This window comes from Brachyhypopomus gauderio, chromosome 14 (genome assembly GCF_052324685.1).
Source record: "Brachyhypopomus gauderio isolate BG-103 chromosome 14, BGAUD_0.2, whole genome shotgun sequence".
Lineage (NCBI taxonomy): Eukaryota > Metazoa > Chordata > Actinopteri > Gymnotiformes > Hypopomidae > Brachyhypopomus > Brachyhypopomus gauderio.
Window position 1 is genome coordinate 10649426 of NC_135224.1, and position 12328 is coordinate 10661753.

The 12328-nt window shown below is 40.3% G+C and overlaps 1 protein-coding gene across 1 annotated transcript; it reads left to right on the forward strand.

Annotated features, from left to right (window-relative positions):
- Positions 1–906: 906 nt before the first annotated feature.
- On the forward strand, positions 907–11257 carry ache (acetylcholinesterase (Yt blood group)). The gene is made up of 5 exons (XM_076972819.1): positions 907–1170; positions 4721–6200; positions 6561–6753; positions 6871–7049; positions 8342–11257. Exons 2-5 carry the CDS (start codon positions 4793–4795, stop codon positions 8461–8463), a joined length of 1902 nt encoding a protein of 633 aa, XP_076828934.1. The 5' UTR covers positions 907–1170; positions 4721–4792; the 3' UTR covers positions 8464–11257.
- The last annotated feature ends 1071 nt before the right edge of the window (positions 11258–12328 follow it).

Sequence of the window (12328 nt, forward strand, 5' to 3'; positions counted from 1 at the left end):
AGAGGTATTTGGGTGCATCCAAGCTGACTTGCACTTTGGCAGTTATTGTGTAAGAATTTCTAAAAGCATAATATTTTCATGCAACTGCCCCAAGCAACATGCACAGCCATCAAGACATGAGTTTGCGCATCTCATGTAATAAACCATGTTCTGTCATTTAGGAGCGCTTGGGGCAGCGTCCATGGGGATTTTATGCGTCTTCATGCTCCTTAATGTTGCTTATGGAATGGGATGTTTTATTAAGCTGATGTAACTAAAAGGAGTTAATGAAATGCTTTGGCACCACTAGAAATATTTATTAGCAGTGGAACAAAGCCACTGGTGTCAGCTTCTTTTCTGCTTTCTTTTCCCCCTTTTCCTTCTTACTGAGGATGTTTTTCTTGTTCATAATTTGTTACTCTCAGTGTACTTTTATTTCTCTTTCTCTTACAATCTTATGTTAATGGTTACTTTAGTAAATGGTATATGAGGATAGTCAATTAGCATCTCTGCCATACAAGAAGTTTGAAAATAAGTTTAAACATTTGGTAAACAATATGAATCTGGAAGATACACTCCCTCTATGCATTTTTATGCCAAATCAGTAAAAAGGCTTTTTTGTCCATTAGCTCATGGTTTTCCAGTTTCAAGAGCTGCTTCATGACGCTAAGAAATAAATGAAAATGCATGTTTTCTACACTATAGCGTATTGTTATCTGTCCCTGTGAGGATTAAAACGATTTAAATGAAACTCTGCAAATCAGTATATTCTTGCAACAGCAATAGTCTCTCCAGGACGAATTCCTGTGCAAAGGATGACTATAGTTTTCACTAATCGGTGTGGATGAGAGGAGTAGGGTGGTTCTTCTCGCGAGAGTTGTGTAACTTTTTGTTTTTTTTCCCTACTGTACGCTATTTATTATAAGCAGTCTCCCCCTATCGACCCAGCAAAGCAGTACGGCTCACAATCCAGATCCGTCACTGCGAGAGGGCGAGATCAGCGTTAAAATCTGTCAGACGAGACAGTAATCCACTCCCCTGCGATACCCTTGTCCTATTGCCCTTCTTTACATTACCCTCTTCAACACGGCCGTAATTACGGATTTCTTCGTTCCCCAGACAGGGAGAAGAGAGAAGAGCCCAGAGAGAGAGGAACTAAATTCAAGCCGGTTCACCAACGGAAGGTTCCAGGTACGCTGCTAGTTAATTCAGTCGGTGTAACGCTTTTGGTCAAGCTTTACAGTCGCACAAGTTACGTGTTTTGTTTGCCCTCATAATCAAAAGTAAACATGGTTAGCAACACGACAGTGACAACAATATAAGCGGTAGAGAAACGAGCATGTATTCTGAATTTGATATGAAGGTGGTTGTGTGTAGCGCGTCTTATAATGCGCACTGTCGCATGTGTTTGTTGGTGTTTAACCACATCTGCTGCTAAAGCAGGCATTTATAGATTTTCCAACGATGTATTGTTGGGTACGATGTAGGCGTGTTTTGAAAACTGTAGACATATTGATTTTCATATATAAAAAATATTGAGTGGATATAATTATGATTAGAAGTATGGTAATCAATGTAATTATGATTAGATACAAACAATTTTTAGAGATCCTAATTTTAGTTGTTTAATGCATTTCAATATTGCTGTTTTTATCATTATCATCGTGGTGGTTATTGACTAGATTTACGTTACTACTTTATGACATTAGCAAGTACATGAATTTCTTCAGATCAAGTGGTCCGTCATGATGTGTAGCTTATAATTAAAGCTCAACATGGAACGAGACATGGTTATCTGAGTCCATTCAGACGAAATATTGGCGCTTGTCTAAAAAGCAGTGTGCTATTGTCTCGTTCTTGGATAAAACAAACCGACTCTGGAAATAACCCACAGATCAAGTGATATATGTCCATACGATTAGAGATTTCATTACGTGGTGCCACGGGATGGATGTAAGTAAATGTGCTGAGAAATAAGAGAGGGCGCGTGAATATACAGCGACGCAGGCGCACTGGGTGCCTACTTCCTTAAAATTAAGTGTTGTTTACCTCGAGCACCTGTCTCACATCTTTTCCGACTCATTTGGTGCTGAATTGCTTAATTAAAACTACACAAGCTGCAGGGCCTTCTTGAAACACGCTCAGCCGTGGTTTATGAGCTAATTCTCTCATATTTGTCCCATAATGTTTCAAACTTTCCGTTTGAAACAATAATATATTTTTAATTCATAGGCTGTACATGGTCACACATGGTTTCTTCTCAGGATCCATTCCCAGCTTTCTTTGAGAGTCGATACGTTATGCAACGCAATCACGACTCCAAGCTCGTTCAGTTCATTTAAATGTCGATTTTATTTTTTAACAAAACATTTAAAAATAGAATTACTGGTCTAAATATTGATATTTTGTCCAATATATTTTAAGTCAAACAGCTCAATGAAAGTAATGAGCCAGCACTTAATTATCGCAGTTTTGATTATACTAGCGTTTCCTTGCACTGCTGGTTTAATGACCGACCGGGCAGTTGGTGTTTTAGCACGCACTCGTGTTCTTGTAAAACTGAGAGACTTCTGTTCCGATCGTCAAACTGTCAATAGGCCCTCAGTCATACGAGGGTGGCAAACCGAATTTAGGGAAATTATGATCCCATGATGGCCTCTTACAATCTAGCACACATTGTGAACGGGAAATGCTAAACAGTATAGGGACACGTAAAACGTATGTCAATACGGTCAGAACTGGTTTATAATTACAATAACTATCAACCAATGTTCGATATATACAACATCATATATATGAACTCATGTTTTAAAGGTGGACCAATGCCAAAAAGAGGCATGAAACAATACAGTCAAATGGGAGTAATGGGAGTATCAGGAGGAAGAGTGAATGTAGACACAGATAACATTCTGAGTGTGTAGATACTGTAAAGAGGATGCAGTGGACAGTGTAGGCTCTTAATTCCCATGGCAACCGTGCACATTATAAATCACTCTTATACCTGTAGCCAGCAGTGATGGAATGATATTACACTATGATTTCAAGATAAGTGCTGCTTCTTCAGGGGGGAACCAGGATAGGTTCAAGTCCCTTGGTGGTGAAAATGCATGGTGCACAAGTGAAAACTATCTACACTGACAATACTGATAGAAAAAGGAGCTTGGACTTCACTTTCTTGCTGGCTAACTGGAGCTTTAAAAACCCATGCAACTTAATTTTTAATTTGCTGGGTTAAAATCTGAAAATTAGTTATTAAATTGCTGAATTGATTCTGCCCTTGCTGAGCATAGTGTTTTGCAGTAGAATATTAACCTGATGTAGACTGTGTATTAACGTGAACAGTATATAATTGGGTACAGAGCTAGAGCAAATGATTTTTCATTGCGAGCCAGCAAGCGAAGTCACAACACAAGACTGTATTTTGGAAGGAGACAGGAAGAGATGGGGGTGTGAGAGTGAGGGCTGGGTAAGGATATGACAGTGGGCATGACGACATGTAATCCCAAGCTGAAAGTGAATCCCCCTGTGAACTTCATGCACAGATTCCAGGGTCTAATTTGAGGCCAGCCAGCCTCTCCCCTGTGTCTAGACCCCATACTCATACCCTCCCTTGCCCACGCTTCCGGCACGCAGCTGTTCTTTTTGATATTAATAACTCCATTGAGACACACTGACGGACACCCTGCATCCCAGGCCCATGGGCACCACCACAATCCCTTTGGTGTAATGTCCTGTCCAATTCAAATCAGTCCAAGATAGTAGCAAAAAAAATAGTTAAGTGAATGAATTCTGGAATCCAATTTGTCACCTGCCACAATAACTAAGCTGTGTTACGAGTTACGAGCACAATACCACGTGTAAGAATAGAGATTAAAAAAAGACTGACAATGCAGGCAAGTATGTGAGGTCAGAGTGGTGGGAAGTCCGAGTGTGTGTGACTTCAGAAGCTTTTGTGCATCTGTACTCCTGTCCTGTCACATTTTTGCAAACACAAACTGCACCTTTGCATGTGTCTGTCTGCCATTTTTCATGTATTCAACTGCAAAAAGTAAAATTATTGCTAGTAATGCAACTATAAGAATTATATTATATTTATATATGTATTGTGTGTGAGTTTTGCAAAACATTTACATTTTTAGCTAATATTTAGTTGTATTCACATATAGTACATACATCTGAGTTATGTATAAATGTACTTAGAACATAGAACACCACATAAGCACTTGGTGTAGTTCTATAGAACTGGGGGTAGTTCCACATAAGCACTGGGGGTAGAGGAACAGAAATAGCCCCTTTCCACACACACAGCTGCAGGGAAGTCATGCACCCTCTCCCTAACTATGCCTCTAGAACTAATCCGGTCATCATGGAAACCACACAACATGTAAAACGTAAACAACCACCTCACAGGTGTGTGAGGGTGTTAAGACCTTGTCAGGTGGGCCCAAAATTATCTCTCAAATACAAGCATTTTCATGTGGGCTGTTTCTTTTTTTAATGTTCAGGAAAATAAATTATGAGTTTAAATGATAATAAATATTTTGGGATTGTGAAAGAGTATCAGGTATGGTGTGGAAGACTGGGACAGTGTGTCTTCAGCTTTAGAGATCTACCTGGTTTTTCTCCATGTCTTTGATTTCCTCACCTCTAGATTGATAATCCTCATCAGAATATTTTGCTCTGTTTCTATCGTTTTGTACATGGCTCTGATATGTTTTGCTCTGATTATTTTTCTCCACAGATTATATTCTGAGCTGAGCAAACAAAGAAACTCCAAGCACCATAGGCAACTAACCAAGAAACAGAAAACACCATGAAGATTTTAGATGTCTTCCTACTCCCTGTAATCCTTGTCATGTTTTTTACACAACTTTCCTTTGCCCAGAGTGATTCTGAGCTCATAGTACCCACCAGGTTAGGTCGTGTCCAGGGCGTCCGCCTACCCCTACCAGACCGAAGTCATGTGACTGCTTTCCTGGGTATTCCATACGCAGAACCTCCCCTGGGAAAAATGCGTTTTAAGCCAGCTGAGCCCAAAAAGCCCTGGAATGATGTGTTTGATGCCAAGGATTACCCTAATGCTTGCTATCAATATGTAGATACTTCATACCCTGGCTTTCCTGGCACTGAAATGTGGAACCCAAATAGGATGATGAGTGAAGATTGCTTGTATTTAAATGTCTGGGTTCCTGCTACACCTCGACCGCATAACCTCACTGTTATGGTCTGGATATATGGTGGCGGCTTTTACAGTGGCTCTTCCTCACTGGATGTGTATGATGGCCGCTACCTAGCTCATTCTGAGAAGGTGGTGGTAGTATCTATGAACTATCGTGTGAGTGCTTTTGGGTTTCTTGCTCTTAATGGCTCTTCTGAAGCTCCTGGAAACGTGGGTTTGCTGGACCAGAGATTGGCACTCCAGTGGGTGCAGGATAACATTCATTTCTTTGGAGGCAACCCCAAGCAGGTGACTATTTTTGGGGAGAGTGCAGGTGCAGCCTCCGTGGGCATGCACCTACTGTCACCAGATAGTCGCCCAAAATTCACTCGTGCTATCTTGCAGAGTGGCGTTCCAAACTGCCCTTGGGCTACAGTCAGCTTTGATGAGGCCCGTAGGAGGGCTGTTAAGTTGGGCCGGTTGGTGGGCTGCCCTGACGGTAATGACACTGACCTGATTGACTGCCTGAGGAGCAAGCAACCACAGGATCTTATCGACCAAGAATGGCTGGTGCTTCCATACAGCGGCCTGTTTCGCTTCTCCTTTGTCCCCGTCATCGATGGCGTGGTGTTCCCTGATACTCCTGATGCCATGCTTAGTTCAGGCAACTTCAAGGATACTCAGATCCTTATGGGTGTGAACCAGAATGAAGGGTCATATTTCTTGATTTATGGTGCACCGGGTTTTAGCAAGGACAATGAAAGCCTGATCACAAGGGAGGACTTCTTGCAAGGTGTAAAGATGAGTGTTCCTCATGCCAATGAAATTGGACTTGAGGCAGTAATCCTTCAGTACACAGACTGGATGGATGAGGATAACCCCCTTAAGAACCGTGAAGCCATGGATGACATTGTGGGAGACCACAATGTCATCTGCCCTCTGCAACATTTTGCAAAAACATATGCACAGTACAGTGCTCTACATAGCCAGACAGGAACAGCAAATCAAGGAAATCTTGGCTGGGGCAACTCAGGATCAGCAAGCAACAGTGGCAATTCACAAGGTACACTAACTATGACGAGCACAGTAATGCCTGATCGCCAGCATAACAGTTTTGCTCCATGTTGTATTGAAATCTAAATTATTTTTCCTCCTTGAATATATTGTTAACTGAAAATAGCTGAAATTTGGCTTAAAGCCAGGGCAGTCATGGCCTGGTGGTTAGGGAACTGGTCTTGTGACCGGAGGGTCGCAGGTTTGAATCCCAGACCTGAGGCCATGACTGAGGTGCCCCTGAGCAAGGCCCTAACCCTCAATTGCTCACTTGTATAAAAAATGAGATTAAAATGTCGCTTTGGATAAGGGCGTCTGCCAAATGCCGTAAATGTAAATTTTTGTCCTTTCATTTGCTGTGTGTTCCCAGTATCTGTATACCTCTACTTGTTTGACCATCGAGCCTCTAACCTGGTGTGGCCTGAGTGGATGGGTGTGATTCACGGCTATGAGATCGAGTTTGTGTTTGGCCTGCCTTTGGAGAAAAGGCTCAATTACACCCTAGAGGAAGAGAAGCTCAGTCGCCGCATGATGAAATACTGGGCCAACTTCGCTCGGACTGGGTGAGAAACTGATCAGCGTGCGAGTTTCTCCGAATGCTTGTGTCAATCATAATCTCTGACAGTGTGGATGAATGCACCTGACTGTGGTTTCCTTCCATGTTTCCTTTCCATGCCCAGGAATCCCAATATTAATGTCGATGGCTCCATAGAGAGTCGACGGCGCTGGCCTGTTTTCACTTCTGCCGAGCAGAAGCATGTGGGACTGAACACAGATTCTCTGAAAGTGTTCAAGGGCCTGAAGTCACAGTTCTGTGCCCTTTGGAACAGATTTCTGCCTCGCCTACTCAACGTTACTGGTAACTCATATGATTATAATTATGTTACTGACACTGCAGCTATAAGTCTTACTATCCCAGTGATTTCTGTTTAATAATTCGGTAGTTTCATTATTTTGGAAAATGCACCATTTCACCATTTGTCACAAGAGGTAACTGGTGCAGTGTCTACTATGAAACCGTGACTTGGTAAAGTATATTACTGTATTGTCTTGTACATTTTGATTAAGATACAGAGATGGAACATGGACTAATATGGACATGGGACCAGATATATTTTAGAATGTTAAGTATTGGTGAAAAGGTGTGTGTGGGAGTGTTCCAGACATCCCTCACTAATATTTACTGCTGTTTAGTCAAGGGAGAATAAGCTAAATTAATAGGATTTTACATCATAAATAACTTTTCATTTCATGAACACAAGTTTGATTTTAGATTGAAATGAACTAAGTGATATAGTAATGCGATCAATGTGGAAGATGTTTTATTGAATATGTAGGTGTTTTAGAGTATATCACACCATTATCAATAAAGTAACAAACAGCTTGGTAGTACTGGGGAACATACAGTCCTAGTCATATAGTGCATGTTCACCTCTTGCGGGAAATGCCTGTGTGCATGATGAGAATCTTGAAGTCAAACACTCTTGTACCGAATGTGAACCAGAATATGAAGCAACTGAACCCATATCCCTGAACCCACTGAACCATGTTTACTAGGGGCCAAGTTAGTTTTGCTGCATTGACCTAAGATAATAAACTATGAATGCCCCAAAGTATCTAATTTACATGTCTCTTTAAAAGGGTGAGATTGGAGGGTAGTGGTGTGTTGCTAATAAATTTTAAAAAAGTAATTTATTTAATGGATGACATACACTTAGTGTTTGCATTTCAAAGCACTCTGCAGACACATCTTCTTTCTGGTAAATCTTTTCTGATATGTTTTGTACCCTTTGCCCATGTGTCATATGTGCCTCTTAAAAAGAACGAGTTTGATATTTAAGGGCCTAGTACACAAATCAACACTATATCAAAACACCTCTGTTGGTGATAAAGATGATTCACACATATAGATAGAGTTGGGAGTTGCTTTCATCCCTGCAGGATAAACTTCTCTCAGTTTGTAGCATTATCAAAAATATGCAAAGTTAGAGCTTCAGCTACTGTTCACCTACGTTTTCTAATGAACATTTTCATTTTGTTTATTTCATTTTGGTAACTAAGACATAAAATGTTCCTAAAAGTGAGACACTATAAAATAACACTGTGGTGGACATGTTTTTTTTTTTTCTTTTCCTATATCTGTTAATCCAGAAAACATTGATGATGCAGAGCGACAATGGAAGGCGGAGTTCCACCGATGGAGTTCCTACATGATGCACTGGAAGAGCCAGTTTGACCATTACAGCAAGCAGGAGCGGTGCACAAACCTCTAGAGGACCTGCAGAGAGCATGCGAGAGGAGAGAGAGATAGAGAGAGTGAGAGAGAAAGAGTGAGAGAGTGAAAAATGAAATCTGGAGTGATGGATGACCATACTACTCCATAGTCTCTAGAGCCTATTGACAATGTCAAAGGTTCTCTGGACTATAGTAGTTTTTGACCCACTATTTGAGTGTCTTGGAGCAGGGCTAAGATTTGGTTTTGTGTATATTACACTTACATGCACTGTTGAATATCTTGTCATGCCACCTGTGAAACATGCGCGTAGTGCTTGACTTTGTATCACTTATTGTACAACTCTTCTCATAGAGGGTATTTAAAAAGTGGGACGTTTTAACTGCAGTAAGAGATTATTGAGCTTTATGGTCATCAAATAGGAAGTAGGAGAGAAAAGTGCGTTATTACCTCTGATAACTGTGTGTGTCGGTGTAACTGACACTTTGAAACCCTCATTCAGTCTAGTCCTCAGGATCCCACTTATCTCTTTTCACTTAAGGGATTTTCTTTTCTTGATCTGTCAATCTGCTTAATTTACAATATGGCTGCTTGACCATTTGTGTGTCTTTGCCCTTTCTTTAACCTGGTTGTGTGCTGTGCACAGTGGTCCGTTGTGTGCAGTTGTCTGCTGTTTTTCTGTGGGTCCAAAAAAATTATGTGATATCACATATAGGAATCATGAGCCATTTCAGTCCGTGGTCTATGTGCCGTGCTGACCATCAGTGAGTTTTTGTTGTATTGTTGTCCAGGAATGTGTTTGTGTGTGTGTTTGTTTGTGTGTGTGTGTAACTCCAGGTTCTTTTGCTGATTTGTAAAAACATTTTCTTCACCTTGATCACTGCACTCATTGCATGCACATTGGTGCTTACAGCATGGCCATCTTCTGCTTGTGTTTCCGAGCGTTTGTAAGGTAAAGAATGTGTGAGAGAATGTGTGCGGGTTTCAGTGTGTGCTCCAGTCATTTGTGTGCGTGCCTGCATAAGTGCACACCCTATTTAGCGCCAAAATGGGTCAGTGATCACCTGCATGTTTTGTCTATATGTAGCACACCACTCATGAATGTCACCTCTATCATTATATTTGCCCAGGCACTGTGTGTGTGTGCGTGCGTGTGTGTGTGCATATGTGTGTGTGCGTGCGTGCATGTGTCAGTGCACGTCCTAAATAGAGAGCTCTGTGAATACTATGTGATGTCTGTGTGCCAAAGAGTCAATGGCCTTTTTCTCTGCTGGCTCCCCCTCTCAGTGGGGGAAAGAATTTTCATTACGGTAATGGAAGAAGTGTAATTTAGTTAGTGCTTGTTTGAAATGACAGCCTGCTGTGTCAGCCATCTTAACTCCAGGCCCACCATCACTCACTTGACGCAGTGGGTGGATGAAGAAGGAAAGCAGAGTGTTCGGAAGAGAGTACAAGACATTTGCACGAGTCACTTGTACAAGAAGTCTGTCTAGTATTAATTCTAATATTTTAGCATGCATTTTGTTCCTTTAAGTGCTTTTGTTGCATGCTTGCACCAAGTATCAATTCAAAATAACTGGAGTTTTTTGGTTTTGTATTAGGTTACATTTTAATTCTTGTGTACTGTATTTTTTTTATTTGGGTCTGCTATTTGGTCAGATATGATTTGGTCTTGATTTGAGTGTATAATGTTTCTTTCCGCTTTGTTTTTTCTGTATAGGTTTGTCTCATTATGTTTATAAATTTACATGGCTATTTATATGTCTTTCTGAGAATCATACCACTTATTTACTTGCACATTAGCCAAGTATTATTCATTTACACTTTGGTTGACACTGTGGAAGGAACATTGATGAGCGTTGTGACTGGACAGTGGGTCCGCCAGTGAGAAATGTGGTTCGTCATCAGACATGTAATCTCCCTATTTGACTCGAGTAGGGTATTTAAGCTTTAAAAAGTGTTATTTAAAAAGATAAATAAAAAATAAAGTACTGTCTTAAATTATTGAGGTATAAATATTTGAGTAGAACAGACAAGTGATAGTACTGCATGTGTCTACAGTATGGCTGTGTGTGTGTGTGTGTTTGTCTCTGGGTCTGAGTGACAGCTGCTCTTGAAATTTATTCAGTGAGAGGTCGTCCTTATCTCCTTTATCCAATGGAAACTCCTGTGCATGACCCAAAATCTCCTCCCCCACTGTGTTCTGTATTCAAAACATTTGACTGTTATCCATTGTAATATGCCAGTGCCGATGTATATTATTATAAGACATTTATAGTATTTTAAGCATTATTAATAGCCCTGACAATTGATGTTAGCAATAAAAGGATATACTTGCAATGGGATATATTTAATAATTAAATGCATCAGTGTTTATTTAATGATACCAACGTGATTGGTAACAGTGGTGAATATTATATTGAGGATGTTGGCAATTGGTATTATCACTGAATATAAATCAGTATATAAATACATATAACAAAGCAATATATGATGATTTATTTGATTATTTCACTGACAAGTATTTTAAAATTGGTTTAACATTTATGCACATTGCATAGCAATGATTCACGTTGATTCTGTCTCCCCCCCCCCCCCCCCCCCAAAAAAAAATTGGCAGGTATTTTGACAGGTCGTTGATTTTTTTTTTTTTGTTTTGTGCTTTCATTGTTATTATTCATTACAATAATAATATTGCCTGCTATGTCAACGCACAGTGCAGAGACAGCACTGTGTTTCTACTCTGCATGGTATTACTTATGTCCCTGCCCCCTTGGGGCACTGTATCTGAAATCCTCCAACAAAACCTCATTAAACACACTGACTGAAATAGATCTGTGTGCCCCTGTGTCATATTTGCCTACATGATATGGAAATCAAACAAAATGAATCAAACCCGAGTATGAATCTAAATTCTCTTTCAATTTTGTCTGTTATGAAATTGAGACAACACAACGTAAACATGCACTGAACGTGACATAAACCTGAGCTAGAGCTTTGTCTAGCTTCACGTTGACCTTACTCAGCAACCTGATGAAATTTGACAGGGCTATTTTCTGATGCGTCTGGTTTACTTCAACAGATGATTTAAAGGCTCGTGACCATGTTCCTACAGTCACAGACATGGTGTATTGTCAGAGTAAGCTGTGTTACTGGGATGGCTAGAACAATCAAATCAACAAAGCACTGCTCTAGGTCCAATCTCATGTTCCTGGCATTAATTAGTTGCAGTGGCAATGGGCATGTTATGCTTTAAAGACAAAGCTTGGAAACAAACTGGCTTGATGTGATTAACACTGGGACCACTGACCTAAAAGGTGCTTAACTGCCTGTGGGACTGCAAAACCTGCTGATACTCTCAGACAATATACATAACCCATTTATACTGTACCCAGGTGGTCCCATCTGCTAATCAGTCCCACCTGGTTTCTGTGTAGGTTCAGAAACAGTACAAATGGAAAGGAAACAAATTAGACTGACTGGTTCCACACACACAAATAAAATTATATGCCCATATAAATGTCCCATTTTTATGTCTAATGTATTGCAACATCTTGTGCTACTGCATGTAGTATGGGATGTTAGTAGTGACAGATTACATCAAATAGTGAAATATTCAGAAGTATCATTAAGATGTTATGGAGATAGCAGAATGAAAAGTCGCCACTAAAAGCATAGCACATCACTGTAATCTAATGAAACATGTCATATCCACACTGTTATAGTCTAATGTAACAAGTGGCATAACCAAGCAGGTGGCGAGATTTAAAGCTACTGAAAGCGATATTTTTAAAGATTGTGGCATGACTAACAAATACCACTAAAAATAAAATACATGGGAACTGCATTTCCCATTATCTGTATTAGCTAACATGGGAGAAAGCTTGTAACAATACCAGAATATT